Consider the following 26920-nt stretch of genomic DNA (forward strand, 5'->3'; position numbering starts at 1 on the left):
CAGGGGGGAGGGAGCCGGGTCAGTCAATAGTGAGGTAAAACGTGTGGCGATGGGAGGGGCCGAGACTTAAAGGGAGCAGACAAGCCATCCAGCATAGCACTTTCACTTTGAGCGTCTGAGTGAGGACACACACTCTGTGGCCAGAGGGAGAGACAGAGAAGAGGAGGCCAGTGTCTCTCCCGCTTTATCCATTAACCAGGTCTGAGGGAGAGGCGAGTGATTCAGATTAGGCCGACCAGGAAGATTCTAGGTCAGCAGTGAAAGGAAGAAAGGGATATAGTAAAAAAAAAAAAAAAAAAGAAAGACGAAAAACAAACAAAAGCTCTGATAGGGAAAGGCTGCAGCCACTCAGGATTAAGTGGGAAAATCCAAAGTGAGAGGGCAGGATGGCGTGAGAGGATAACTGAGGCATTTTTTTTTTGGAAAGTACCAAAGGACCTCAAAAGGAAGGAATGTATAAGGGCTGTCAACAAGAAGACCAAACATCAGGCTGTGAAGGAGAAGACGCAGCAGCAACGCACCCTGTGTCAAAGCCCTGAAGAAACCACAGAGGAGGAAACTTAGCCTTTCACAGACTGACACAGAAACCCGTCTGCAGAGAGTTTGCTGTCAACAAGAGAAATGGAGAAGTGTCCATTCTTAGAAAGATAAAAGGATGTCACTGCCAGGTGAGGAATATAAATCAAGATCATATTTATGCTTTTTGGAAACTTTCTTTCAGGAGCTTACAATAGCAAAAAATTGAATATTATAACTGGTTATTACATAGGCATGAATTAAACTTGATTATATAACAACTAGCTCTACTAAAGCCAAGTTTAACCAGTGATTTAACACAGATCTGACGTGTGGTTACAATCACATTTCCACTTCCTTATTTGATTAAGGGTTAATTTATTAACAGCCCTTGCTTCGTGTTGTTTTTCTAGAGTATTATCTAATTGTCACAGGAAATGATGTCATGTTTGTTCATAGGTCTGCAATCTGCAAACCACAGAAAGTTTCCAGCAATTATCTGACTGTGTTCTGTTTCTTTTCCCTCCTCGCTCTCGTCTCAAACAGTTTTGCTTTTGTTATCACTCTGGACAGTCCAATGTGGTGGATGTGACTTTGAATCGCAGGTTGTGAAACACATGAAAGCGACCATCGACTCTAATCCGACTGGATTTGTAAGTTCAAAAACCTTGCTTGTGATTTTATGCGGCCTCGGTTTTAGTCTTTTGTACCATGCAGAGCATCCTCTGATATTTTTTCTAACCACATGTTCCTACTATTCGGTCACTAATATTGCGTGTGCTCAGTTAGAGGGTTTAACTATGTGGTTAAAGATCTCACTCAAATAAAAGAGCCAAAATAAACACCCCTGCTTGCTCTCATGTTGCCTGCACAAGATGACAAACTTACAACTGACATGTCGAGCTCTGGATCAAACATTGTGTTGTTTCACCTCTGGTTATTTTTCCTTTAGATTCTTTTTGGCCATTTTTACCTTTAGCAGAGTTTTTAGTGGAAGTTTATATACAGTTTTTTATACATTGTTCTTGTCAGCTCTCTCCCTGCTAAACTTTAGTACTGTGATCATTACATCATCAATATTATTTTATTTCTTAATCCTTGCTTTCATTCTAATCTTCGTCTTCCCTTTTTATCTCTTTTCAGCGCACAGTATTTCCGAAAGATTACTATGTAGTGCACCACTACACAAAAAACATGCTGTGTGACACTGATCCGGTGAGTTTCACATCAACAGATGAGGTCATGTTTGATGTGCAGCACTTGTGTCGTATCTCGTGAAGTCGTCCATTATTTTCCTTCTACTGAAAACATTTGATTTATTTGACACAGTAATCATATAATCATGAGCTTTACTTAATCTTCAGCTGTAACAGGCCTTGTAAATTCTTGGTTTAGCAAACCGTTGCTTTATAATGTAGCATGGAGTGTGACTTGTGATTGAACGATTGATGTGGCTCATGGTAATTTGTCACGTGTTTTTTACACTGAACCTAACTTTGTGGTTGTTGTGTTGTTGTCTTTCCTCTCCTTGCAGTGTTGTGTGTTCCCTGCTGCAGTCGTCCTCCTGGACTCCTGGCACGTCCTCCTCAGAAATCTCTGGGATGAGCATTTAAATCACTCCTTCATTCTCGACCTGAAGCAGACACTGGATAGGATTATAAGAAAGAACAGCAACACAGAGGTGGGGTTTTTTCCCAACTGCTTCCTATTATAATACTTTAGAAAAAAACTCAAATGCAAAAAGGCCAGAATTATCTCCGGTCATTTTACTTACTGCATTAATATTAACTCTTTTTGAGGACATTTTGGACATTTTTGATGAATTTATCTAAAATCACAATACTCAGAGATGTGTGAGATTTGTGCTTTTTACTTTTTAATGCAAATCTTTATTTGGTCCTTGTGTCTTTGTCCCTCCCAGATGTTCCTAGAGGAGACGGAGCTGTCCCATTTCTCCACATCTTCTTCTTCTCCTGAGGAACTCCTCAAGCTCACGTCGGACCTTTTCACTAAATGGCTCGATGTGGGATGTTTACCTGACATTAAAACCTGCACCCTGCCCACTTTGCCCCCCTCCGTGGACAGGAAGGACTACGCTCCATCGAGGGCGAGACTCTTGACCACTCGCGCCATCAGCGGTGTGGAGGAGGGACAGCCTTACCAGATGATGGACATCACACAGCCCCCGTCCAGCGGAGCTCCTCTGCACTTCTCTTACTCCGCTTCTGTGTGGAGCCCCTTACTACTCAGACTCTACCACTGGTTGCTGCCATAGTCACTATAAAGGATCCTCTTTGTGTTGATGCACACAAAATGCAAGACATTTCCTGGCACTGAATGAATGTTTCTTCTGTTTGTGTCTGTGCTTCAGGCAGTAAGCTTTGATAATATGAAGTGACATGCAACAGGTTGTATTTAATGTCCAAAGTCAGTTTGAATAGCTACGTCCACTGTCCAACAGTGCTCCTCTAACAACTGATATCACAGATATTAAACTTATAGCCATCCTCTCTAGAGCGAGCCACCGACTCCAGCTTGCTGTGCTCTTTATGCTAACAAGAGATAAATGCTGAGCAAGCCAATGCACGTAAGCCTTGCCTATTGATGTGGAGTTCATCACTGTTTACAATGAATACTATGTAAATGTACGATTTTACAGTCTATGGGTGTTTACTTTTGTACATAAATGTAAATTAAAGACATTTAGATATAAGCACTTCTAGTTTTTGATTTAGATTTGCTTTAATATCCCATCAGTTGCAAGCTACAATATATTTATCATGGTGAAAGTAAATTTACTCAAGTATTGTACTTAAAGGGACTTTCAAGGTATTTGTACTTTAGTATTTCTATTTAATTTCACTTTCTACTTCTGCTCAAGTACTGCTCAGAGGGAAATATTGTCATTTTACTCTGTTACAATTATCTGAGTTATAATTTACATATAAAGACTTTACCTGTAAAACATGTGATCAAGTTATAAAATTTGACACAGTTTATTATGTTATTAAATCAGCTCCACTTGAAATATGAATGCATCCACAATACCAGTTGTTTTTGTGCAATCTCGCTTACAATCAAACATACGGACAGGGGTGAAAACATAACCTCCTTGGTGGAGGTCATTACAACTATTTTAAATATTCTTGAGAACATTGAACTCACAAGACTTTTACTTCAGTAGGATTTCTAGATGCAAGACTAGGCGTGACGTGATGTTGCTTCTCTTCCAATAGTGTTTCCTCCACAGCTGCTCGTCAGTAAGAATGTTCGATATTTGCATTTGTCTAAGTGAGACGATGTTTTGTTTATTATCTCACATACAGGTCAGAGTTTATGTTCACATTCATGTCAGCTCCACCACTACTGCCAGCTCTTTTTAAAGAGTCATTTCCTATGAAGAAATTCTTCATAACTATTTTGTAACTCTGATTCTGGGATAGATGAGTTGCAGATGAGAGAGGAATGTGCTCTGGGATGGGACCTTAGCTCCAGAGAGGTTCTGTTCCTGTCAGGATCGACACTGGAAACTAAAGTGCGCCATTTGTTGCTCGCACTTGCCCCTGCTTGCACACACCCACGCTTTTACTGCACGCTATTGTCCTTACAGGACCTCACATGTCTTTCATTATTCTCAAGATACAGAGGTAGGCTATATTGCATTTGCCACTGTGGGGGGCCGGGGGGCAGATTTTTGGCCTGCACCTCTAGCTGACACTGGCCCAGAGAATTGATGTCATTATTTGGAAGGATGGGACAGACGTAATGCTGCATGAATGCAAATTACTAATAAAGAGTTCGAAAATAGTTGTGCTGTATATCTTGGACAAATAAGGAAGATACAAATGAAGTGAAAGGCTCCAGTGCTGTTCTTCTGGACTGTTTATCACAGGGAATGTCAGTTTCCTGTTACTGGCAAAGACAGACGTCCAGCTGCAGTTAATCCTTTTGTGTCAGTGTTGCAGGAGCTTCTGAGCCAGTGTCTGTACCAGGCCGTGCTCCTGCAGGTGAGAAATACGTGCATCAGTCATGACTGAGCATGTGGGAGAGCACATGACTATGACTCCAAGTGTTGAAATGATTCATCCAATTCCTCAAACAGATACTCTTCTCCTGCAGGAGCGAGGAGATGATGAAGAACATCCTCCTCTTCACTCCCATGATATCAGGCTGCAGTCACATGAGTCGTTTAAGTGGGCTATAGGAGGGTTGGAGGCTTCTCATGCAAATATTTGTTAGTCTGATCTTTCCAGGCAGCAGGGGCCAGGAGCCAAAGGGGCCAGACGAATTCCCGTAAATGGGGGGAGAGACAGGGAGTGGGAGGGAGGGGAGAGAGAGAGAGAGAGAGAGAGAGAGAGAGAGAGAGAGAGAGGGAGGGAGGCAACAGGGGAGGAGGAGTGACAGCGTAGGGTGTTTAAACCACGTGGTCACACCGGAAGTAACCAAACTCCGCCCCTGTGCCAAGATGTCTGCGCCCGACGAAGACACGTTTGCCGAGGAAGCAGCCGACATGGTGGAGATGGACGAAGCCGGCAGCGACGACGATGAAGGGGTAGAGATGGAGGACGAAGGAGCCGCCGGAGAGGCCGACAAGAAAGTGTACGTGCCCGGCATCGAGCCGCTGCGGCCCGGAGAGGAGCTGGAGATGGACCGCTCCGCGTACCGCATGTACCACGAGTGCCAAACAGGTGAGTCCCGCTGCCAAAGTTGTGTTTTTGTTGACGGAAACAATCGGGGTTTGTAAATATGGAGCTTTCTGTGTGTGTGTTGCGTTCAGGTGCTCCGTGTCTGAGCTTCGACGTCCTGAGAGATGGAGACGGAGAGAGCAGGGACAAGTTCCCTCTGTCCATGCTGCTCTGTGCGGGCACACAGGCGGACACAGCCCTGAGCAACAGGTCGGTACCCGCCTCTACACAACATGGACCTCCCGTGCATCAACAACACTCTTACTGTGGTTCTATGGTGGTAATTAAACTCAGATCAGAGCAACACTGGTGGCGTGTAACTGGAAGTACACATCTACTCCATTGAGGTACTTGTACTTCAGACAATTTACTATACTTATACATGCATACTTTTGAGTATTTCCCTATGCGTATTTCTACTTTATTTATTTTATTTGTACGATTTATTTTTTTACTGCAACTTTTGCATAAAAAACAAACAAATAGCCTCCAAATATGTTTTGTTTACAATTAAACTTCCTGACATTAAGTGCAGGCAAAGCTCATGTAGTTAATCTATCATGACAATTACCTTTAGATGCAGCCATATACAGCTCCATTAATAAGTAGAGACACATTAATTGTGTTATTAGTTATTTTTTTACTCTTGGGGTAGTGACAGCCTAGTTTAGTCCTGAGCTTGAATCTTCCGTCTCTGTATTGAAAAACATACACACACACACACACTGGGACTCTTACTGTTTATTAACTGAATTGATCTGGAAACCTCGTTTTAGGATATTTTAAAAATCCTTTTAAATAGTGTTTTTCGTTAGAGGTTCAGTGTGTAGAATTTAGAGACATCTAGTGGTGAAGTTGCATGTTGCAGCTGAATAACCCTCACCTCACCCTCCCCTTCCAAACAGGAAACAGGGTCCATTCTAGGGGGAAGAAACAGCGATTTGTACAATTGAGATGATCAAACAGTAGTGAAAACATCACTAGGATTATTTTATACTCAATTCCTGCCAATAGATCCCTTTCCCATATTATCCCATATTATAGTAAGAAAGTACCAATCAGTAATGGTGGGGGCCGTTGGTACAAATGACCAATTTAACAGCAGATTGTGTTGGAAGTGTGTCCTTCATAACATTAACACTTAACTAGCGAGTAGTAGAGGTTTTTTTGGGGCACAGTTTCTGTTATGTTTTAACATCAGTCACATGGTGTTGGAAAAAGTAGGGAACCTTTCAATGGAAACTTGAAGTTGGTTCAGTCAGGTGGTTAATTTCCGTTATTGTATTTTATTTAGTTTGTTGCTAAAACTCCAGACTTGAATAAACATATCAGACGACCTTGAAGACGTATCTCCTAATCAGTTTTCTACCTTCTGTGGTGGCGAACTATTTTAGAGATAAGACCACTTTGAAGTAATGAGGGTATTGGGTAATTTGTCAACTTCCACTAAAGTGCATCCTTGTACTCTCTTGCAGACTTATCGTCATGCGCATGTACAACCTTCATGGAACGGAGAAAGAGAAAGAAAAAGAGGGAGAAGAAAGCAGTGATGAAGAAAGTGATGAAGATGAGGAGGATGAAGACAAGAAGCCACAGATGGAACTGGCCATGATGCCTCACTATGGAGGAATTAACAGAGTCAGAGTAAGTTGACCTTTAAATAAGATAAACCTTCTGTACCAGATGCTTTATTTTCATATATCACTTACTAATCACAGATGTTTTACTTCTTCATCTCCAGGTGACCCGGCGCGGTGAGCAGTCATTGGCTGCTGTCTGGTCAGAGAAGGGACAGGTAGAAATATTTGACCTCCAACCTCAGATGGAGGCCGTCCACAGTTCTGCTGCCATGGCAACTTTCATGAAACAGCAGAAGGAGGCCACAGCTCTCTTCAGCTACGCAGGTCACATGACTGAAGGCTTTGCGATCGATTGGTCGCCCATAGTTCCTGGTAAGTGAGTCTTTTAACCTGTACTGAAATTTGCAGATAAAAAAATACCCACGTTAACCTCCGATGAGCACAACGTGTAAACATGCCCTCAACTGCACTTGGTCTACTTTCCGTGTGTGAGTAACATTAGAAAAGTCTGTGCTAAATATAACCTGTTGATTCCTCTCTCACAGTCTGAGCTGTCTCACCCTGACACTTTACCATCAGAGACTTTTGTATAAGACGAAACAAATCACTGCGTCTTTTTCACAACGTCTATGCTTGTTTGGTGTTTTGCAGCAAAACGCCATATAAATTAACTAGTTATGAGCAGGGAATCATTCAATTTCGGATTTACAAACATCGTAAAAACCTTGGCTCCAGATCCACATCAGATGATTTACTTGGCTCATGAAGCAACTTTTGAACAAATCTGATTGAAAACTGGGTCAATCTGGTAAATATGAAAGTTAAGAAAAAGCTCCTCAGAAGAGAAATACAATGTGTGTGCTCTGAAAAATCCTTGGCAATAATTTATATACACATGATTAAATTGTGCACAACCACAAAGAATAAAACATGAACTGCAAGAATTGAAATTAAATATTTTACTCAGAAATATCAGCATCCCTGTTAAACATATAGACGTAGTCATGTTTTATACAACTGTAAAATTTCAGCTTCATGAGAAATGTGTAACAGCATTGATGTGTTTGTGTGTGTGTCTATCCACAAGACTCTTAACTGTCTTTGTTTATACGAACAGGTCGTCTCGTCAGCGGAGACTGCAAAAAGAACATCCATGTGTGGGAGCCGCAGGAGGGCGGGACTTCCTGGCAGATTGACCAACGACCTTTCAGCTCCCACAGCAAGTCTGTGGAGGATCTGCAGTGGTCACCGACTGAGGCTACAGTACGTTATGTTTTGTTTACGGTATAATTAGTGATGTGGCGGGTGAGACCGAGGTGGATGGGGACACTGGTTCGCACTGATGTGTCACTGCAAGACGACTGAGTGAAACATTTCTCTTTTTCTCGCAAAACCAAAACCTCAATGATGCTCAGTATTAGACATGCATGTAGAGATTAGACGTGTATGTTATCTGTCCTCACTTCCCCCTTGACCACAGTGCTGACCTCAGAGCAGGTGTAGCACCACTGCTCATGAACACTTTCATTCAAATGCAGAGGATGAATTTACAATGTCGAACTGAGTTCACCAGTTCAAAATGAACGATTTGAAATGAACTAGAAGGGCTCTCTGAGAATGTACACCTCCGCCAAGGCTACTGCCCTATCTCTCCATTTCAAAGCACTGTTTCCCAATTATCTAGACTGTGGCACCAACCATATTGTAACTTGTCCTGTCACAGTTTCATAATCAACCAAACATTACTAATTACATTACAGATCTCTAACTTGGTGTTTTGCTCTCTGGCTGCGTTGTATAGCTGCGTGCAGCACTATTTACAGCGCTGTTTGCTAAGTGTTTGCTCGTGCTATCATCCATAAGGTTGTTACCCTCCACACAGTCAGACTTCATAGTTTCAGCTGCAGTTCTGCGCTTACCCACAAGTGGCATGCGATGCCGTATTTTGTCTCTCTCACATGAGAACTTGCCTTTCCCTGTTTAGTCTGTGTACCTGTCACTCAGAATCTCAGTGTTGTTTGTGGACACCGGCAATAGATTGAAACACAAAATGTAATGGTTTTGTCCTGACCCATCCCGCATCCTTCCACCAAGTTTCATGGTAATCTGTGGAATAGTTTTTGCGTAATCCTGCTAAATAGCAGACCAACAAAGTGAAAATGTAACTTCCTTGGCCGAGGTAAGTATGCTGCCTTTAAAAACAACAATGTCAGTGTTGTAACCAAGAATCCGTCTAAAGTATGTTATTTGTGTGTCTCCTTAGCTGCTACACTTAATAAGTGACTGGACTAGTTTGTGGTATGTGGATGTGCAACCTCCTCTGTAAGGGTTGTTTCTGCCTTACTGCATGTGTGCACTGTGTTTTCATTGTGCAACCTAATTGGTGTTTACTTATAGACACACTCCTTCAAAACACTTAACAAGTAGAAACAAGCACAACACAGATATGTCCCTTGATAAAGAAGATGAGTTTAACAGTTTGTCCTTTTTATATTTAATCCAAAGATCATATCTCAAAATTTGTTCTCGCTCTTTTGCCTCAGGTTTTTGCATCTTGTTCGGTGGATCAGTCGATTCGTGTCTGGGACATCCGCTCACCGCCCAATTCAATGCTCTCGGCCAATGCAGCTCACTCATCAGACATCAACGTGATCAGCTGGAACAGGAGTGAACCATTCCTGCTGTCAGGAGGGGACGACGGCCTTCTGAAAGTCTGGGATCTGCGACAGTTTAAGGTAAAAACCAACAACTCATCTAAATCTAGTCTGATGATAAAATGATTCAACACATGCAAGATCGTCCAGACTGTCACATCAATGGGTGATGACTGGTTTGTATGATGAGGATTTTACTGTGATCTAAGTGTGCGTCACCACAATAGTGATACTATTGTTGGTACACAGAAAGCAGTGTTAAGGGCCTGGGATCTTACACCAAACCTGCAGTTTGGCAGCCCCACCTAAATAATCGTTCCATTCTTTTACCTGTGACACAACAGTGTGTGACTATTGCAGTTAGTACCTCTGTCCTAATACTGGAATCCTTTGATGTCTTTCCGCGAGTTAAGAGTAAATGTCAAATTATTCCGTTCAGACTCACTTAATTACTTGAAAAACATGGCAGATAAAAACAGTTTTAGAAACGAGTGTTCTTGTTTTTGTTGCCTGATGTTTGTGATTAACCCTTGTTCTGTACATGTAGGGTGGACGACCCGTGGCGAACTTCAAGCAACACAGCGCTCCCGTCACCTCGGTGGAGTGGAACCCCGTGGACTCGAGTGTGTTCGCCGCCTCGGCAGCGGACGACGTCGTCAGCCAGTGGGATCTGTCGGTGGAGTCGTGTGACGTCGGTGCCAGGGTGGAGGGGGTGAAGGACTTACCCCCTCAACTGCTGTTCCTGCACCAGGGTCAGTCGGAGATTAAGGAGATTCACTGGCACCCACAGTTACCTGGTGTGATGGTCTCCACGGCGCTGTCAGGATTCAACGTGTTCAGGACAATATCTGTGTAGTGTGTCTGTCTGAGTGTGTATGCATGTGTGAGAGAGAAACGGAGGATTTTACATTTGTAATACACATTTACTGTGTAATGAGCAGGAAATCCATATGTTTCATCTTTATGGAGCTTCTAATGTACATAACTTAGCTGTGTAGGATTTATTTTTTCTTTTTGACATTTATTTGCCAGTTCCATCTGGTGTTATCTTTATCAATGAACTTTCAGTCTGTATGTTTTACAGATATTTTAGGCATTTCCAAGTGCAGGCTTAAAATAAAATGTTCAAAACCAGAGGTCTCTTGTTCTACCTGATTGATATTTTGAAATGAAGAAGTGAAAGCTGCTCTGTTTGTGTTTTCATTTATTATGAGTGAAGATACAATCATTTTATGTCAAGTAATAGCAGCACATAAAAATGTGCTATTCTGTAAATAGAAAGCAGTAAATTAAATTTTTGGACAGTTTCAGTTTCATAATAAGTAACAAGTATGATATTGTATGACCATAAAACACATTGAATGGATATCAACAAAGTAGGGTAAGTGCCATGGACATTTTATTGGCTTGCAGGATTATCTAGAATTTTAAATGTCTAATCTTCCAAGAGTATAATAATTTTCCTTTATGCTTCGGTTTTGCTCTGAGGGCATTTCCAAAATAAAAGTCACAGCCAAGTCTGGTGATGATTTTAAATCCCAATAATGGTTTTATTGTTTTCACTGTAATACTTATTAAACCACAGGTTATGTGGTTTAAACCAGCATTTTTAACAGAAACACAACAATCTCTCCCTTTTACAGCATCATGAAATAAATCTGAAAGAAGGGGGAGGGGGGGGGGGATAAACAAGCAGTATACAAGAATAAAACATGTACAAAAATAAACCACTGATCCTCATTCACAATTTGACCTTTAAATCCCATGATTGTCTCAGCATTTAAAAATTCAGTCCAGCCCCAGAAAACTTTGGTAAGTATGAAAACAAAATAACAGAACACATGTTGGGTTTAATGTAGAGAAACAGTGTCAGATTAGGAATGTGATAAATTCACAGTAATTCAGAATACACAGGATAACTTTATTTTCTTTAAGGGCCTCAGGGGACCTTTTGTTTGTAAAGTTTTCAAATGTAATAAACAAGAGAAGACGAGGAGACTATAATAAACATGCAATATAAGTAATAAGACATTGGTATAGCACAGGGTGGAATAATAAGTACAGCTCCACTATAACATAAAGCTCCACAATCACAACGCCTGTGTGATTAGATGGCAAATACAGGACATAGTAAAAAAACACAATTTAACAATGCAAGCATCATTCGTTCAGCCGGAACTTTCCACTGAGCAAAGCTTCCAGGTGAATGAAACAAATCAAAGTGCTACAAACGTTTCACTGTAATAATTAAATTTTGCTTATTTTTCCTTATCAAAATGGCAGTCTTTGGCAAATCTGTCACCCTTGCAGATAAAACATAAAATGTCTTTTCCAGTTGAGCAACATCGTCTCAAGCGTAAACCTCTGAGTCTCCCCGAAAATCCAGTTTGCATTCAGATATATTCTGTTTAAGCCTCCCACTCGAAAGATACAGACATGCTGAGTTAAAGGAAAGTACAGTGTCCATGATTTACTCAACAGCAAAGATTTGTTTTCATGGAAAAACCATACGTTTCCCCTATAGACCGATTTCATCATCAAACTCGTCTTCAAATGTGTAGCCTCTTCCTGCCTCCCCCTCCTCCTCCTCCTCCTCTTCCTCCTCTGAATCAGTCTCTGAGTGGCAGCTGTCGACCCTCCTCCTGTCCAATGGGATGACTCCTTCATACTCCGAGCTATGTGATGAGGCAGGACTAGGTGGCAAATCTACTTTGTGATTGATGAACTCAGTTTCCCCTTCTGCTACTCGGCTCTCGACCCTCTCGCTTTCGCTCCTCGTTGGACTTAAACACACCGGCTCGATCTCGTCCTGGAAGTCGAACCCTTGACCCTCTTCCTCCTCAGACGCCTGGCGAATGATCTCCTCCCGTTTGTCGCTGAATCTCACTTTTGGTTTTAACCCCTTTGGCTTGATTCCATTCCCATCTGGGATCCTGCTGTCTCCCACCTGGTTTCCATCCAACCCGACCAAGTTCTTCCCATTCAGCTCATTCTGCAAATTCACAGACATCTCCGTGGCTCCTTTTCCCGGCTTGGTTTCCACCGAGGACATGCCGCTTCTGAGACTGAACACGTCCTCCTCATTGGAGTCGAGCCCCAATCCATCCATCACTCCTAATACGTCTCCCAGCATAGACGGGCCCAGATCCAGGTCCAGGTCGAACGAAGACACTGACTCAGAGTGCTGGAGCTCATTGTTCTGTGGGCCTCCTGGAGCATCTGTGTGAAGATCACTGTGGTCCACTGCCACCTCTGGATCAGCAGCTGGTCCCCCCCCTGGACTCCCCGGCTCGGAGTTGGTTCGACTCGGGCCAAGGGTGGACAGGAACGAGGTGTCCCCAAAGACGTCACCTCCCCTACCGATGTGCATGGTGTGGCGGAAGTCGCCCAGTGGCGCTGAGATCATGGTGGGGTCCAGGCGAGGGGCCCGGGTTGACTTGTGAAGCGGCATAGCTGTAAAAGGGGTGAAGACGAGAGCAAAAACAGTGGGGGTGAATGATCATTTATTTCACATAGCACAGAGGGAATGAAGGCGTCTGAGCCAGTGAGATAACACTTTAAAAACGGGCAGAAACAAGTGAGCGCTTGAGCCATGATGCATCCTGGTCCTGATAAGACAAGTCAGCGTGAAGAGCTTCACCACGTTGTGCAACCTTGTGGGACGGCAATGAGCGTTTTGGCACTGGTGTGGCTGTGACGGCCATGCTGAGACTTGTACTTGAAGCGCTCACATGCAACGCTAGCACATACTTTTCTCTTCCCTGAGGCGTGTTTGTGGACAAAAACAAGACTGTAACATTCTATAGGAGGAACTTGGTGTTTAATCACACTGCTGGGCTGTGCTTATGTGAGGGGGGATTTAAATGTACATGTCAGCAGCATGGCAAAGCTACTCCTGCTGCCACATTGTTTTAATGAATATTTATGACAGTAGGTGGCAGCCACTATTATTCAATATATTTAATGATTTCCTAGAAGTTAAGACACTTTAATGACATTTTCCTTTCTTTAATAGAATTATAGGCCACATTGCAAACCAGTATGTACATTCAAGACACTATTCCTCAAACTTTGCATGTGTGTGAGTAAGTTAAATCTGGGAGGGGAGGGGGCTCGCAGGCCTAACTCCAAACCCTCAAGACTTTCCACTGATAACTTAAGTCAATGACACTTTACGTCATAGTTACACATTAAAACCAGAACTTATAAGAAGAGCATGCGAGGTGAACACCTCCTGGCAAAGCACTGACGGGATCGTTCGGGTGATCACTGTAAAACTCTATCAATCGATCAGAGTGATTCGTCATGAAAACAAGTGAAAGTGTGTCAAACTTACTCGAAGCTGTGTGTTCCTCTCTTCGTCCTCCTCACTGGACAAACTGTCTTTTCATGGGGCTCGGCGCTGGATCTGCCCTCTCACTCGTTTCCCTCGCGCTTTTTCTCGCCGTCGTTCGTGTGTCTGTGGGACTTTTTTCTCTTTCTTCCACAGGGATGGGCGCAGGGCGAGGAAGTGACGCCACGTTATTGGGGGAGCGCAGCTGGATCAAAGTCCTCCACACGCGCACACACGCACACACACGTACATTGGTCAAATATAAACCAGCGACCTGCTCTTTTATTTATCGTTTCTATTTACTGCTGTTTATGTTTAAAGTTATATTGTTACAATTGTGGCCATTATTAAGGAACATAATACGTTTAAGTAAATAAGTTTAGGTATCCAGTGGAAAAGTATCAAACTGTAACTGATGTCAACTTAACTTTTAATGTTTTTGTAAAATTTAAACGTGAATTTAAAATTAGCGAGTTAAAGAAGGCTATAACTTATGTTAAATAAAATCATGAGTTAAAGTCCTCTCACTGTCAACAAGTGTTTCAGCTATTTCAGTTTTTTATTTTCTTTCTTTCTTTCTTTCTTTCTTTCTTTCTTTCTTTCTTTCTTTCTGTGTTTTTATTCTAAGTTGTATTGTTATATGGACCAGAGGTAATTAAATAAGCAACAAAAAAATTACTTGAAGTTTATGTAAATTCGTTTATCCAAGTATCTAATTAAAAAGTATCAAACTCTTACTTTTATCAACTAACTTTTTATGTTTTCTTTTAAATTAACTATACATTTTTTAGTTAAAGTAGGCAATAACTTTCTTTCTTTCTTTCTTTCTTTCTTTCTTTCTTTCTTTCTTTCTTTCTTTCTATCCGGTTTATTTACGCAGTTATATTTTTTAGTTGTGTTTAAATGAAGAGGTCAGATATATTCTATAATTTTTATCATTAACCAGCCCCAGGTTTATTTAGTCCTCCTGAAAACAAAAAACTTGTAAAAACATTAAAAACATATTTTAATGAAAAAAAGACATTTATTTTCTTCCAAACCTTACTCCATCAGGAAGTAATAGTGCATTAGTTGAGGACTATGTTCAGCACAGCATTAATCCACATTGGGTTTGGTGAGCGAGTGTACAATCAGAGTTGAGTCACAATGAGCTACAGTGTTTTGTTTTCAATGGGGTGTCAGGCTTTACTAGACAATTCCTGTTAGTTTGAGAGAATACATTGTTGGTTTTGATCTTTTCAATTCAACAATTGACACATGGAAACTAGCCTAAAGAATGTGAAAAACTATATAAACCCTAAATTAATTGGCCCAGAACTTTCTCTTTATTCTTTAAAAATCTGAATTTAAGTCTCCCCAAATCGCTTAAATTCCTGCATTCCAAGACAAAAACGTATGTTAGCGGTAGCATCACTGGGCTGAGTCACATGTTACAGACTCTATTCAGGCTGTGTTTAAGTTTAATGTCACACCTGTGTACCAAACAATTTCAATTGCAAACTGAGATATTATGACGGATCAATTACGGAATGTATTCAGTGAAGCCAATCCTCTTTGCACCGCTTAAATGATGAAAGAATACTTTTGAAGGGTGTCTGTCTGGTGCATGATTGACTCACAGCCATTCACTCGAACAACCAGTTAATCAGGATTTTTCTGACAAACGACATGGAGAGAAACTGACTTTGCTTTTAACAGCAGTGGAGCATGAGAGGCTTTTCAGGATTACATATTATCCAGCTTCCTCCCATGGGGGTAAAGACCTAGGAGCATTACCAGACCCCAGGTATTCAGACAATGGAGGTAGGTTGTGAGTCATTGTTTGTGCGATCTTGTCACAAATGCTGAACATATTTGTGTGATGATGTAGCCAACAACACAACAATGGGAACAAATCATTCAGTCAGCTGGCACAGGATTTCATTCACAAAGAGAAATTAACTGGAAAGTACCAATAGTAGATTAATTTGAAAGCTTTTCTCTTGAAATCTGATAGGACTGTGCCCACTAAAGTGAGAAATTATAAAGAAAATGTTATGTAAATTTGAGATGAAGGCATTAAGTCCTCAATTCAAGAGGTATACTGTAGGCCTATGTCAGTATTAAGAAGCAGTAATAGTTGAAAGACAGTTAATTTCCAGAGGGAAAAAACAATGAAACGTCTAAGTCTTTTGTTTAATTTGGTACCAGAATGTCCCCCCAGAGGAATATATCCTTACATATCCTTAATAAGACATGTTGATGCTTGCTTTTCATTACAAATAGCAGGGGGGGGGGGGGGGGGACTCCACAGAGACGCACTCCATAGAGACCTCCAAATTATGTGTGTGTGTGTGTGTGTGTGTGTGTGTGTGTGTGTGTGTGTGTGTGTGTGTGTGTGTGTGGGGGGGGGGGGGGGGGGGGGGGTCCAGTGTGGGAGAAACTCACTGACAGGAAATGACTCCCTTCTGTGTAACACACACACAAGACTGACACATCCTGCACCTGTGTGTGCTGCACAGGAAGGTAGAGAGAACATGTATGCAGGTCACCATAATGCATGTTATGTCCCTGATCTATGATTCTTGATGGGTTGAAGACCAAATCCATTTTGTTTATATTTTACTGTTTAGATTGTATCTTTACTAATTTATTAATTTCATTGAATATGTTTTTTGACCCCTTTGCTGAATGAACATAGCAAATCTACCTAATAAAGGGTTATGACATAATAATAACAATAATAATAAACTAAAAATAAATCAAACTTGATGCTATATAGGCTTTATGCTTTACACACCTATTTGTATATAGACATTATTGGTCTTTGGAGTAAAGTAAACTCTATTTTCATTTTAACTGTGATGCGAGAATAAAGTAGGAAAGGTCGCAGAAATGATTGACAGGCTTGTAGCCGAATAGAAATCTGAGCGAACCTAAGACTGCGATTTTGATTGGTGGAGAATTCCGGAGGCGGGCTGGTGTTCTGCCTCTGATACAAAGACAGTATGCAATTTTATGACGTACTCTGGGCTATATCAGCCATTTTGTGTCCCGCACAACCTGCTCAGACGGAGACGAGGATCCAGCGAAGCACAAGTGTTAATGTTAACTGATATTTCTTATTTTATTCTGCATTTAAAGTCTATAAGAGTTTGGTTTGTAGGTGGCGTTGTTCGCGGTTGTCTGGCTGAGTTGATTGTCACCGGACGGTTGACAGTCGTGTCGGACTTCATCTTGTTTACCATCAACCGTAGCAGAGGAGCTAGCGTCGTTAGCTCGGTCGCTAGCCCGCACAGTGCTAGCGTTAGCTTCGTAACGCTGAATCTGTGGCGAAATGGCGGCCAACAAGACACAATCAACACCAGCGAGTAACTGGTAGGTCGCTTTCTCTAGCCTCGTAGCAAGTCGTAGGGTAGATAACGACATACTCTGGACTTGTATGACAGTCAACACACGGTGTGGTAGAAGGTGATACCTCATGTAATCTTGAATAGATGGTAATTAGCTGAGCTCAGGGTGTGTAAAAGTGTTAGCATACCTAGCTACACACAGGCCGTAGGGCTAACTCACAGGAAGCTAACTTCTCTATTCTTCGTTTAGTTTATTGGCGGGTGGCAACCACCGTCAAGTTTAGTGTTAACGTGTCTGTAATGTAGTTATATAGTCTATAATAAGGGTCGGTGCTCTGATCTCAATCCTTAAAACATCGGAAGTTACACCCGTTTAAATTCATAACAACTTTATTTGTTCCCAGAGGGCAATTCTAAGGCACATGCAGCATGTCAACGGTCCACGGACAGTTAACAATCAGTGCAGAATACTAAAACGATAGTAGTGTATATGAATGTAAAAGGACAGTGAACATGATAACAGCTGTGAAAACTGATCGTAAGAACGTAGATAAACACTGAATGATTAAAGTGATCGGAGTGGTTTGAGGTAAGTAATACACACATGGATTATGTACAGTTAAAGTGAATGAGAATATATCTACAGGTCCAGGTAGCAGCAGATGAATAATACAGACACGTATGACTAAATATATGTGCAGCAGATGCATGTATTTACAAATAATGAACAGTGAAGGTGAATACTGATGATGAAGAATATATTTATAGGATCGGTAGCAGCAGATGAATAACTATTTTAGCATATGAATATATATATATACACACACACACACACATGAACAGCCCTGGAGAAAAAGGTGGCCCTTTTCTGGGTCCTGCAGCCAGGTCAGCGAACCCTGTGTCCTGAGGGGAGCCATTCAAACGCTGAAAAGAGAGCATGTCCTGGGTCGAGAAGAATCCTATTTGCTACTCCATGTCTGCTGCTCATAGATATTATGATATAATATATATATGCTGACATCTTCTGAGAATCTCCTCTGTGTTGGAAGACAATGCAGTTGGCAGTCAAAGATGGTGCTTTCGCTTGGCAGAATTGATGGCACCGTTTACCTCTTTGTTAAACTCATTTTTTTTTCCATTTCGGAGCCAGTAAAGAAGACTCTTTTCTACCTGGTGATGATTTCCTTGAGTCCTAATCCAGGGATTGTTGGGGAAGATTGTGACATGTATGATCAAACAGTGTCCACTTGCTCAATAGGGTTGTTGGAGGGGGCTAAGAGGGTGTAATGTTGAAATTGTGTCCCTGGTCCACTGCTTGATGGTTTTAGTCACCTTATTTGCCCTCCTTATGACCAGAGTGTATGATGGGGCAAGCAGCTGTACAAATACAATTTGATGGATTTGTGCTGTTGGTTTAGATTCTAAAACACCTTCAATTGTTGTTGTGTGGGTGACAGGTCTTATGCTGGTCCTGATGATGGCCAGGTTCACGAAAACCCAGAGTGGGAGAAAGCAAGACAAGCACTAGCATCTATTACCAAGAGTCAGAGCACTGCAAAGACAACACAAGCCAACCGGACCACAGCAGAGGTGTGTTTTAATCTCTTTGCGTTTCTATTTTAGTTACACCTTACATTGAAATCCCATTTAGGTGATCTGATTACAACATAATGTGTGAAAATACGAATGGGGAAATCTGATCAACCCTGTTTGAAGGTGACCAGTTTATTTACAGTGAATGCATGTATGCTTCCTGACTACATTAAACCTCATTTGTGTGTGAACAAGCACATTTACATGCTGTCAACATCAAGAGTGCAGCTTAACACACAGTTACATCAACAGTAGCTGCCCATGGATTGTTTTCTTTTTTCTTATATCTATGCTGTACTCTTTCACCAACCACTATTCTGTATAACAAAATGTGTTGTTATACAGATTTAATAAGCCAAATGGCTAAAGGGTGTTTGTTTATAGGTGTGTAAAGTTTGGGAAATTACTATAAACATGATTTATCTAACATGTTCACAAATGCTTTGGTAATTTGATTCATAATTGTGTTTTTTTACGTTCTTCCGGAATTGTCATTTCCTCTGAGTCGTCTGACCAAGGCTATTTGTGCACGTGTGTTATTTCAGGCCGGTCAGTTCCAGCCAGCAGTGACTGACTCGGTTCCCATGGCGCTGCCACCGCCGCCGCAGCAGCAGCAGCAGCACCCGCAGCAGCAGCAGCAGCAGCAGCAATACTATCCGTGGTACCAACAATCACAGCAGCACTACCCTGGATACACATACCCCTATAACTATTACTACCCCATGGGTCCAGTAAGTAAAGGAAGGAGTTTTGTTCTTATCAAAATGTTATCTCAATGACTTTTAATACAATCTCCAGGGCCTGTACTGAACTCAAAACTCTTGGCTACACAAGGCTTGTATGTCTGTGTGATATCAAAAGCTGCGGGAGTGGGATGTGGTTTAACAGTTACAAAATGAATGTGACAAAAATGACACTGGCTTTTTTCCCCCCTGAATTTCCAGTATGGAGCTGCATATCCACCAAATCAGTATGGTGTACCCCCAGGGCCTTACCCAGGAACTCCTCTAGCCAATGGCCAGGTACGTTGCAATAATTTTCTTAATGAATCAAAATATTTCAAATTTGTATTAATTTGTGGACACAATAATGACATCCTATGTCTGATCATGGACCTGAATGAATGAAGGGTGAAAAATTGCCTTCGGCTCACCAGTAGAACATAAAATCAGACATAAAATGTCATGGTTGCATAGTTAAACTATGAGAGATTGAGTGGATGACTATGCTCAGTGAACCTGTGTAACGGCTTCAGATGTGATAATTTTGTAATATGAAATTTGTTGAAATTGTTTGTTTGGTGTAAATCAAAGTGACTTTATCCCTCCTGGGTCTCTGTAACTTATTTTAAAGGCTTTGTTGTTCCTTTTCTTTTTCCTTTTTTTATTATAGCCTCCTCCAGTGCCTGGAATGGAAGACCAGTCCCCCAGCTACCCCTCTCAACCACAACCCCCTCCCCCTGCTACTCCCCAACCCCCCCAGAGCCCAACCACCTCAGAGAAACCCCCTCCCCCTCCAACCCCACCCATTCCTTCCTCTCCCAACTCCCAGTATCCCCCCCCTCCATCACAAAATGCTTACAGTGCCAATAACTCCATGCCATACCCACCTGGTGACCCCAACCAAATCCAACACTATAATCATTCCCAGGGACGGCCTAACTATGGCCAGGGCTTCCAGCCCCAGAGCACCTATCAGTCCTCTCAGAGTAACTCTCAGCAGCCAGGCCAGTATGTACCAGGATTGGGCAGAGGAGAGGCCAACAAAAACCAAACACAAGGACAACAACTGTGGCATCGCATGAAACGTAAGATTTACTCTTTTGTTTACTTGTTTTCGCACGTTTTGTTTGAGTTTTATTTCTCTAATGCGGTTCACGCTTAATTAGGGCCCGAGCACCGATGGCGGGAGGCCCTATTGAAATGAAAATTTGTGTATTCTGGAGTAATTTGAAATGGGCGTGGCAAAATGGCTCAACAGCGCCACCTGGAACGCAGCCGCTAGGTTTTTTCATAACAAACAAATAAGTATCTTGGATAGATATGCTAGATCAAACAGGAAGCCCACCATTTTGACTTTAGTGGCCATTTTCCACATTTTTACTTTGACGATCTTGTCGTAGGGCTTTCATCAGATCAACTTCAACTTCTTGGAATGTCATCTCAACAAGATGGAGATATAAACTAACTCGGTATATTTGATTTCATCACACAGTGTGAATGTGGCGTGGCATCAAAGTTTGATTACACGCCATCAAAACATGAGGTTCTGTATCTCTGACATATTTGTTCCAATCGAGTCCAAACTAGACATGTAAGACAAGAGTCCCGGCCTGATGACATCTACACAGAAATCATGACTTAAAATCACAGCGCCACCTGCTGGCTACAGGAAGTGACATGTTTTATACTTTGATGAACTGCTCTTGGCTGCTTTACAATATACAGCTCAAAAGAGCTCAGTCAAGTCATTGGATCATGGTCAGAATTGTGACATTTCCTCAAACTGTCAACATTGCGGTGCGGCGAAGGATCATCCTTCGCCAAAGGAGACGATGTTGTCATAACTCAACTGTGCATTGTCCTATCACTGCCAAACTTCTGTCTCATGATCAGAGTCCAAGCCTGAACATCTCTATGTGTCAATATTTCCTCAGTGTCATAGCGCCGCCTACTGATTCGCCATGAAACAGGAAGTACTTTGTGAATCCACTCTGCATTATCCAACCAGCCCCCACATGCTGACCTATAATCAATCCTGACCTGAACAGCTCCATATATTAATATTAGTGCAGGGTCATAGCGCCACCTACTGATCAGTGTGATAATTAAGTTGTTGTAACATTGTCCAATTGACACAAAATTGCTCACGCTACATCAGAGCCCCTACTTGAACAGATCTATTAGTCTGTACCTAATAATAGTGATGGCGCCACTTACTGGCAACAGGAATTAAGCTTTGTTTTACAACTATCATTCGATTTACATAAAATTTTCACAGTGTGATGTGCAATTGATAGCGTGGACTGTAATGAGCAATTAGCAGGCAAGGATCAACATCGCGTGACGGACGCAGGAAGTGAAGCGTTTATCCTTGCCGCAGTGCGCAAAAAGCTTGCAACGCGGAGACGTGCGCTTGGTCATTGATCGCTCTCTCCACTAACCGCAACAGGCTTCAAAATGCGTGTGCTCGGGTCTGTTAGTGCTACAACGTAGCCCTAGTTTCTATTATGTATCCACAATTGTCATCTGAGGGCAGTAATTATTAGCTTGTTTCAGATATATTTAAAAGGTGTATTAAATCAGTATTGTCAGTGCCGGTTTGAGAGGAAGATTTCAGATGGAAGGCAGAAATGATTATTTAGTGGGATTTCATCCAAATGTCAGTTTATGTTATACAAAATACTATGATAGTATTTATTTTTTCATATTTTTATTTTACATTTGTTTTCTCAGAGGCACCTGGGGCAGGTAGTGTGAAGTTCAATATTCCCAAGAGGCCCTATCAGGTACAGTGTTCTCCAACGTCCAATCAGGCTTTCCCTCCAGGCGAGCAGCCCTCAGGATTAAATCCAGCTCCGTCCTCCCCAGGTTCTGCCAACGCTGCATCTGGAGGTGCTCAGACACGGTGAGAACTGAGAACTTGTGGGGCAGACAAAAAAAGCTACTTTCAGACAGGCACTCTTAACCGAAACAGTTATGGTACTACCATATGGAGTGCGTGAGAATGCAAATAACCAAATCAGTTGAACTGGACAATAAACAGACTTTACCCTGCCAGCTTCCTGGTTCAAAGTCTGTGCAATATTTAAGTGAACTGATGTGCAACAGATATAGGGCTGAACACAGCTAACAATAAGTTGAATTGAAATATAATGCAATTAAATGAACGAGTTAACTTTCAAACTGTTTCCATGTCCAGCCATAAGCTAGGTTTTGACTTGGTCTTTTTTGATTGTTATAATATATATATATAATATGTTTACTTTAAATTCCTTACTCCAGGCCCCAGGACTGGCCCCAAGCCATGAAGGAATATGTGCAGCGCTGTTTTACAGCGTGTGAGACAGAGGAAGACAAAGATCGCACAGAGAAAGTGCTGAAGGAAGTCCTGCAGGACCGATTAAAGGACGGCTCTGCTTACACCATTGACTGGAATCGTGAGCCACTGCCAGAGTGAGTTTTGTTGTGGTTGAGTGCTTTTTTTTTGTGTATGTTAATTGTCTCGCAATTCATAGTACAGCCACAAATATTAATTTGCAATACTTTGATCTGGTTAGTTTAGTACTGAGGTGAATTCTTGTTCAAACTTTAACCAACTTCAATTTGATTGAATGCTCTGATCATTTTTGGAGTTCTGTGACTTGTTGATTATGTTGCCTGCAGGTTGAATACGCATTCAAATGTAGATCTTTGTTTGTGTTTTAGACTAAGGGCCAAGCAGTCTCGTTGGGAAGCTGTCTCATCTCTGAGGTCCTCAGATGGCACAAATGGCCGTGGTGGAAGTACAGTGGCTGCGTCTTTGAGAGGCAGGGCCGGAGGACACAGGCTGGGCCACTACAGGAATATATTTTCTCAAAGGAGTCCATCCTCTAGTTCCTCCCGTTCCTCCTCCCGCTCTCCATCCCCCTCTCATGGCCGACACAGGGACCGCGGCAACCAAAGGCACAGGAGAAGGTAACACACTGCTTCTCAACTTTTTTTCTTGATAACTGGAGACACCAAGCGTAGTTATTTTCTAAATGTTTTGTTTCTCTGTGCTTTCAGTGATTCTGGCTCACAGTCAGACAGCAGCATCTCCAGTGACCTTCGTCCTCAACTTTCAAGACGAGGTCAGAAAGGAGCCCGTGGTCGTGGTAATGACAGGGATAGAGGCCGAGGGGGTGGAGAGAGAGGAAGAGGAAGAGGAGGAAAAGCCAATAGAGGAAGACGGTAAATTTCTAGATATGTTCATATATAAATCATGTTGAACCATCTTATTAAACACCTAGCTTTCATTGATCTTTTTTGAAGAAGGCTATACTGGAGGAAAAAAATATTTTCTAACAAAACAACACAATAAAAAATAAAATTAACACAAACAGGATCATCTCTGCACATTAATGCATAATATCTAGCCTGGAAACAAAAATGGACAGTACACATGAGACTTAACATCAAAAAGACAAATGTGTTCCTCAAATGTGAGGTGTCTGGTTCTTATGATATGAGGTGTCTGGTTCTTATGATATGATGATAAAATGTTTATTTAGTTTTTTCTACTCTGTGCCATGGGGACAGCCCCGTGAATAACCTTTTACCTCTTCTCCCAGAAACATGGAAGAAACCGGTGGAAAGAAGAGGAAAGGAGGAAGTGCCGGTCTGGATTTCCATGACCCCAACAGGGAAGCCAAGAAACAGAGCAGAGCCGCTCGTTTCCACAAGCAGCTCCGTTTAGAGCCCCTGGTTCTCTCTGTCAATACAGTAGACCTGCCTAATGGTACACAGGAGGGCCTCAGCTGGGAGGACTGTCCCATTGTGGGAACATGTCAGGACATCACAAAGCACTACCTGAGGCTCACTTGTGCCCCTGACCCCGCCACTGTGCGCCCTGTGCATGTAAGTTGTCATTATTTCTAAATAGAAGTCTGTTTTTTTTCTTCATATTATTCAGAGAAAAGGGGAGGAGTAAGGGGACGAAACCTCGTTACTATGTGTGGATATTTCTAAGCTTGTACATCACGGACCATAAAGATCCAGACTTTGATATATAACGTTTATTTTCCACTCAGGTGCTGAAAAAATCTCTGCAGGTTGTGAAGCTCGACTGGAAAAACAACCAGGACTACACTTACGCCTGTGAGCAGATGAAGTCCATACGACAAGACCTCACGGTTGGTTACTTTCATTTGTCTTTCAATCTTTGACCTTTTTAAATGTTAACTTTTATCTGGCTGGGTTTTTCTTGTATTTACTTTATTATTCTTCCCTTTATCATCACTATCCAGGTCCAGGGAGTTAGAACAGACTTCACAGTGGAAGTGTACGAGTGTCATGCACGTATTGCTCTCGAAAAGGTGAGTCTCTTGACCTCTGGCAGAGCTGCATAGCTAAAAGTAACTGGATTTTCATACTCTGAATATTTCTCGTCTTTAGGGAGACCATGAAGAGTTCAATCAGTGCCAGACCCAGCTGAAGGCTTTGTACAAGGACCATCCCTCCGAGAACATAGGAGAGTTTACGGCATATAGGTTGCTGTATTACATCTTCACCAAAAACTCTGGCGGTAGGCCCACATTGTCTTTTGAGTCACTATTTCACATCACACGTGTTGTCCCCGTTTATACATTATTTCACCACATTTTAACGCTGACCTTTCATTTTCCTCCAGATCTGACCACTGAGTTGGTGTACTTGACCCCGGCATTGCAGGCAGATAAGTGTGTGGCTCATGCTCTTGCACTCCGAGCTGCCTGGGCATTAGGAAACTTTCGCCGTTTCTTTAAGCTTTACCTGGAAGCACCACGAATGGCTTCATATCTCATTGACAAGTTTGTAGAGCGGGAAAGAATGGTTGCTCTTCGGGCCTTATTCAAAACGTAAGTCCTGCTGCAGACTCATGTATTCGCACATTGTAGCACCTCATAACGTGCGCTGACCTTGTTTTTCTGTGTTTCTATGTCTGCAGGTTCAGGCCTGACTTGCCAGTCGAATATGTGCAGTCCAGTCTGGGCTTCACTTGTTTAGACTCCTGTGTGACCTTTCTTACTGGGCTAGGTGTCACCTTCACCCCCTATGACCCCCTAAAGATAGACTGTAAAACCAGCACCACAGCTTTGGCTGCCTCCTGAGTGGGTGGGGGGAGTAGCAGAATGTGGGGAGACCCTCATGGATACTTACATATTCACTGCACTGCACTTTAGGCACCTTAGTCAGTTCAGATGAGATTCAGATTAACACCTTTACCAGCCCCATTGAGAAGGAAACATTCTAACACGCTGCTGAGAGAATGAGATTTCAGGATACAGGGTTAATTATCTGACACTCCGATAAGAACAGTTTCAAACATGAGGGAGAATATTTGCACACTCAACTATTGCCAGTTAGCCTAATTCCCAACTTAACACAATAGTTGTGATGCCAGAAAATTGAATCAACAGTTCAGATTTGGAAAAGTCATGTAGTCTCAGCACTTAGAGGCCAAGAACAAGATCAGGGTGGCACCCCCCCCCCCGCCCTTCATGGTTCCTTTACGACCATCAGGTGTCAAAGCTAACAGTGTTCTGTTATGTCTTTTCCTTCCTCAAGTCAACAGCTCCAAGGCCTGAAGATTCAAGCCATGTCAATCAAAAAGGGAAATGCACAGCTCTTCTTCAAGTCACTTATCCGGCGCTCTCTTGATTGAAGTCAAGCCGATCGTTGAATCAAGTCAACTTCACATTATCCCCTCAGAGACTGTGAGACGACCAGGTGAGAAGATGCAGTTTGTCTGCAAGAAGAAGTGGTGGTTTGTATGTCCTGCCCTGCTTCCCATTTCCTCCATGTATGATCTGCACCAGGCGGTTCATCCCGTTCCTTCTCCCCAACACATGCTATTTCAAAACGACGGACTGAAGTCTAAAGTCACCTGGTTGTGTTCAGAACTTTTAAACCGCTTAGTCAGTTATGAATTGGTATTCCAGCATTGGGAAGAAGTCTCAACCTGTTGAGCATTGACTCTGTATGATAAAGGATACAGGCCAGTGTTCTTCATCAAGGTTGTGTCATCGCTCCTCCACATCCTGGAAGCTAAACGCCATCTCAAGGATCTAAGCAGCTTGAGGCAGAAAGGAAAACCTGTTTCCATCATCCTCAGGTAGAAGTTCCTGTCAGCACCTGGAATCCAGCACGCCCTGGTCAACACAGCAAAGTGCATCTGTGACGTCACCTTAACTTCACCAGCTAAGGGCGCTTGGAGGGGAAACGTGCTGCTGCTTCTCAAAGGAATAACGACGAGTGGTTTGTATGCTACATCTGCTGTTGGTATTCGCATGGCTGGTAAGAAAAAAGGGACTTCTCTGGAAGGCGGTGGATGACGACAACATCTCTTCTGTGTTTTGTTTTTTTTAGTCTTGTGTAAATCTTTTGGAACAGCAATATTAATTATTCTCCTGACTAAAGAAAAAACACTCGTCTTTCACAAGAAAATGTCAGACTGAAGAAAAGATTGAAGGAAGATCCCAGACTGTTTCAATGTCATGATCAAGTAA

At 42.2% G+C, this 26920-nt stretch overlaps 4 protein-coding genes across 6 annotated transcripts; 3 read left to right on the forward strand and 1 right to left on the reverse strand.

Annotated features, from left to right (window-relative positions):
- The first annotated feature begins 67 nt into the window (after nucleotides 1-67).
- Nucleotides 68-3554, forward strand: zgc:174888 (uncharacterized protein LOC558116 homolog). Its single transcript, XM_034611201.1, has 5 exons — nucleotides 68-668; nucleotides 1063-1169; nucleotides 1660-1731; nucleotides 2051-2197; nucleotides 2438-3554. The coding sequence occupies exons 1-5, from the start codon at nucleotides 656-658 to the stop codon at nucleotides 2789-2791; spliced, it is 693 nt and encodes a 230-aa protein (XP_034467092.1). The 5' UTR covers nucleotides 68-655; the 3' UTR covers nucleotides 2792-3554.
- A 1373-nt stretch (nucleotides 3555-4927) lies between these two features.
- On the forward strand, nucleotides 4928-16126 carry grwd1 (glutamate-rich WD repeat containing 1). Of its 2 annotated transcripts, XM_034611199.1 has the most exons (8): nucleotides 4928-5204; nucleotides 5294-5411; nucleotides 6677-6845; nucleotides 6943-7153; nucleotides 7899-8044; nucleotides 9325-9516; nucleotides 9983-10314; nucleotides 16092-16126. In XM_034611199.1, exons 1-7 carry the CDS (start codon nucleotides 4982-4984, stop codon nucleotides 10289-10291), a joined length of 1368 nt encoding a protein of 455 aa, XP_034467090.1. In that variant the 5' UTR covers nucleotides 4928-4981; the 3' UTR covers nucleotides 10292-10314; nucleotides 16092-16126. The 2 variants fall into 2 exon arrangements, with proteins under 2 accessions (XP_034467090.1, XP_034467089.1); XM_034611198.1 differs by lacking the exon at nucleotides 16092-16126 and having other exon boundaries at nucleotides 4929-5204; nucleotides 9983-10571.
- cdc42ep5 (CDC42 effector protein (Rho GTPase binding) 5) lies at nucleotides 10962-13936 on the reverse strand. The gene is made up of 2 exons (XM_034611200.1): nucleotides 13772-13936; nucleotides 10962-12888 (listed from the first exon to the last, which is right to left on the reverse strand). Exon 2 carries the CDS (start codon nucleotides 12884-12886, stop codon nucleotides 11954-11956), a length of 933 nt encoding a protein of 310 aa, XP_034467091.1. The 5' UTR covers nucleotides 12887-12888; nucleotides 13772-13936; the 3' UTR covers nucleotides 10962-11953.
- A 655-nt stretch (nucleotides 16127-16781) lies between the features above and the next one.
- leng8 (leukocyte receptor cluster (LRC) member 8) lies at nucleotides 16782-26825 on the forward strand. Of its 2 annotated transcripts, XM_034610263.1 has the most exons (16): nucleotides 16782-17125; nucleotides 18558-18690; nucleotides 19239-19291; nucleotides 19325-19424; nucleotides 19638-19715; nucleotides 20086-20500; nucleotides 22149-22320; nucleotides 22698-22868; nucleotides 23121-23369; nucleotides 23460-23624; nucleotides 24005-24290; nucleotides 24464-24565; nucleotides 24680-24748; nucleotides 24828-24957; nucleotides 25063-25270; nucleotides 25360-26825. In XM_034610263.1, exons 1-16 carry the CDS (start codon nucleotides 17085-17087, stop codon nucleotides 25520-25522), a joined length of 2535 nt encoding a protein of 844 aa, XP_034466154.1. In that variant the 5' UTR covers nucleotides 16782-17084; the 3' UTR covers nucleotides 25523-26825. The 2 variants fall into 2 exon arrangements, with proteins under 2 accessions (XP_034466154.1, XP_034466152.1); XM_034610261.1 differs by having other exon boundaries at nucleotides 19239-19424.
- The last annotated feature ends 95 nt before the right edge of the window (nucleotides 26826-26920 follow it).

Source organism: Hippoglossus hippoglossus, chromosome 16, assembly GCF_009819705.1.
Source record: "Hippoglossus hippoglossus isolate fHipHip1 chromosome 16, fHipHip1.pri, whole genome shotgun sequence".
NCBI lineage: Eukaryota > Metazoa > Chordata > Actinopteri > Pleuronectiformes > Pleuronectidae > Hippoglossus > Hippoglossus hippoglossus.

What these genes read in the sequence shown, in the direction of transcription:
- zgc:174888 (XM_034611201.1), top strand. An exon ending in ACTCTAATCCGACTGGATTT is followed by an intron (nt 1,170 to 1,659) that starts GTAAGTTCAAAA and finishes ATCTCTTTTCAG; the next exon opens with CGCACAGTATTTCCGAAAGA. An exon ending in TGCTGTGTGACACTGATCCG is followed by an intron (nt 1,732 to 2,050) that starts GTGAGTTTCACA and finishes CTCTCCTTGCAG; the next exon opens with TGTTGTGTGTTCCCTGCTGC.
- grwd1 (XM_034611199.1), top strand. Translation starts at nt 4,982, where the DNA reads ATGTCTGCGCCCGACGAAGACACGTTTGCCGAGGAAGCAGCCGACATG. An exon ending in GACACAGCCCTGAGCAACAG is followed by an intron (nt 5,412 to 6,676) that starts GTCGGTACCCGC and finishes ACTCTCTTGCAG; the next exon opens with ACTTATCGTCATGCGCATGT. An exon ending in GGGATCTGCGACAGTTTAAG is followed by an intron (nt 9,517 to 9,982) that starts GTAAAAACCAAC and finishes CTGTACATGTAG; the next exon opens with GGTGGACGACCCGTGGCGAA.
- cdc42ep5 (XM_034611200.1), bottom strand. Translation starts at nt 12,886, where the DNA reads ATGCCGCTTCACAAGTCAACCCGGGCCCCTCGCCTGGACCCCACCATG.
- leng8 (XM_034610261.1), top strand. Translation starts at nt 17,085, where the DNA reads ATGGCGGCCAACAAGACACAATCAACACCAGCGAGTAACTG. An exon ending in AATCGTGAGCCACTGCCAGA is followed by an intron (nt 22,869 to 23,120) that starts GTGAGTTTTGTT and finishes TTTGTGTTTTAG; the next exon opens with ACTAAGGGCCAAGCAGTCTC. An exon ending in CCATACGACAAGACCTCACG is followed by an intron (nt 24,566 to 24,679) that starts GTTGGTTACTTT and finishes ATCACTATCCAG; the next exon opens with GTCCAGGGAGTTAGAACAGA.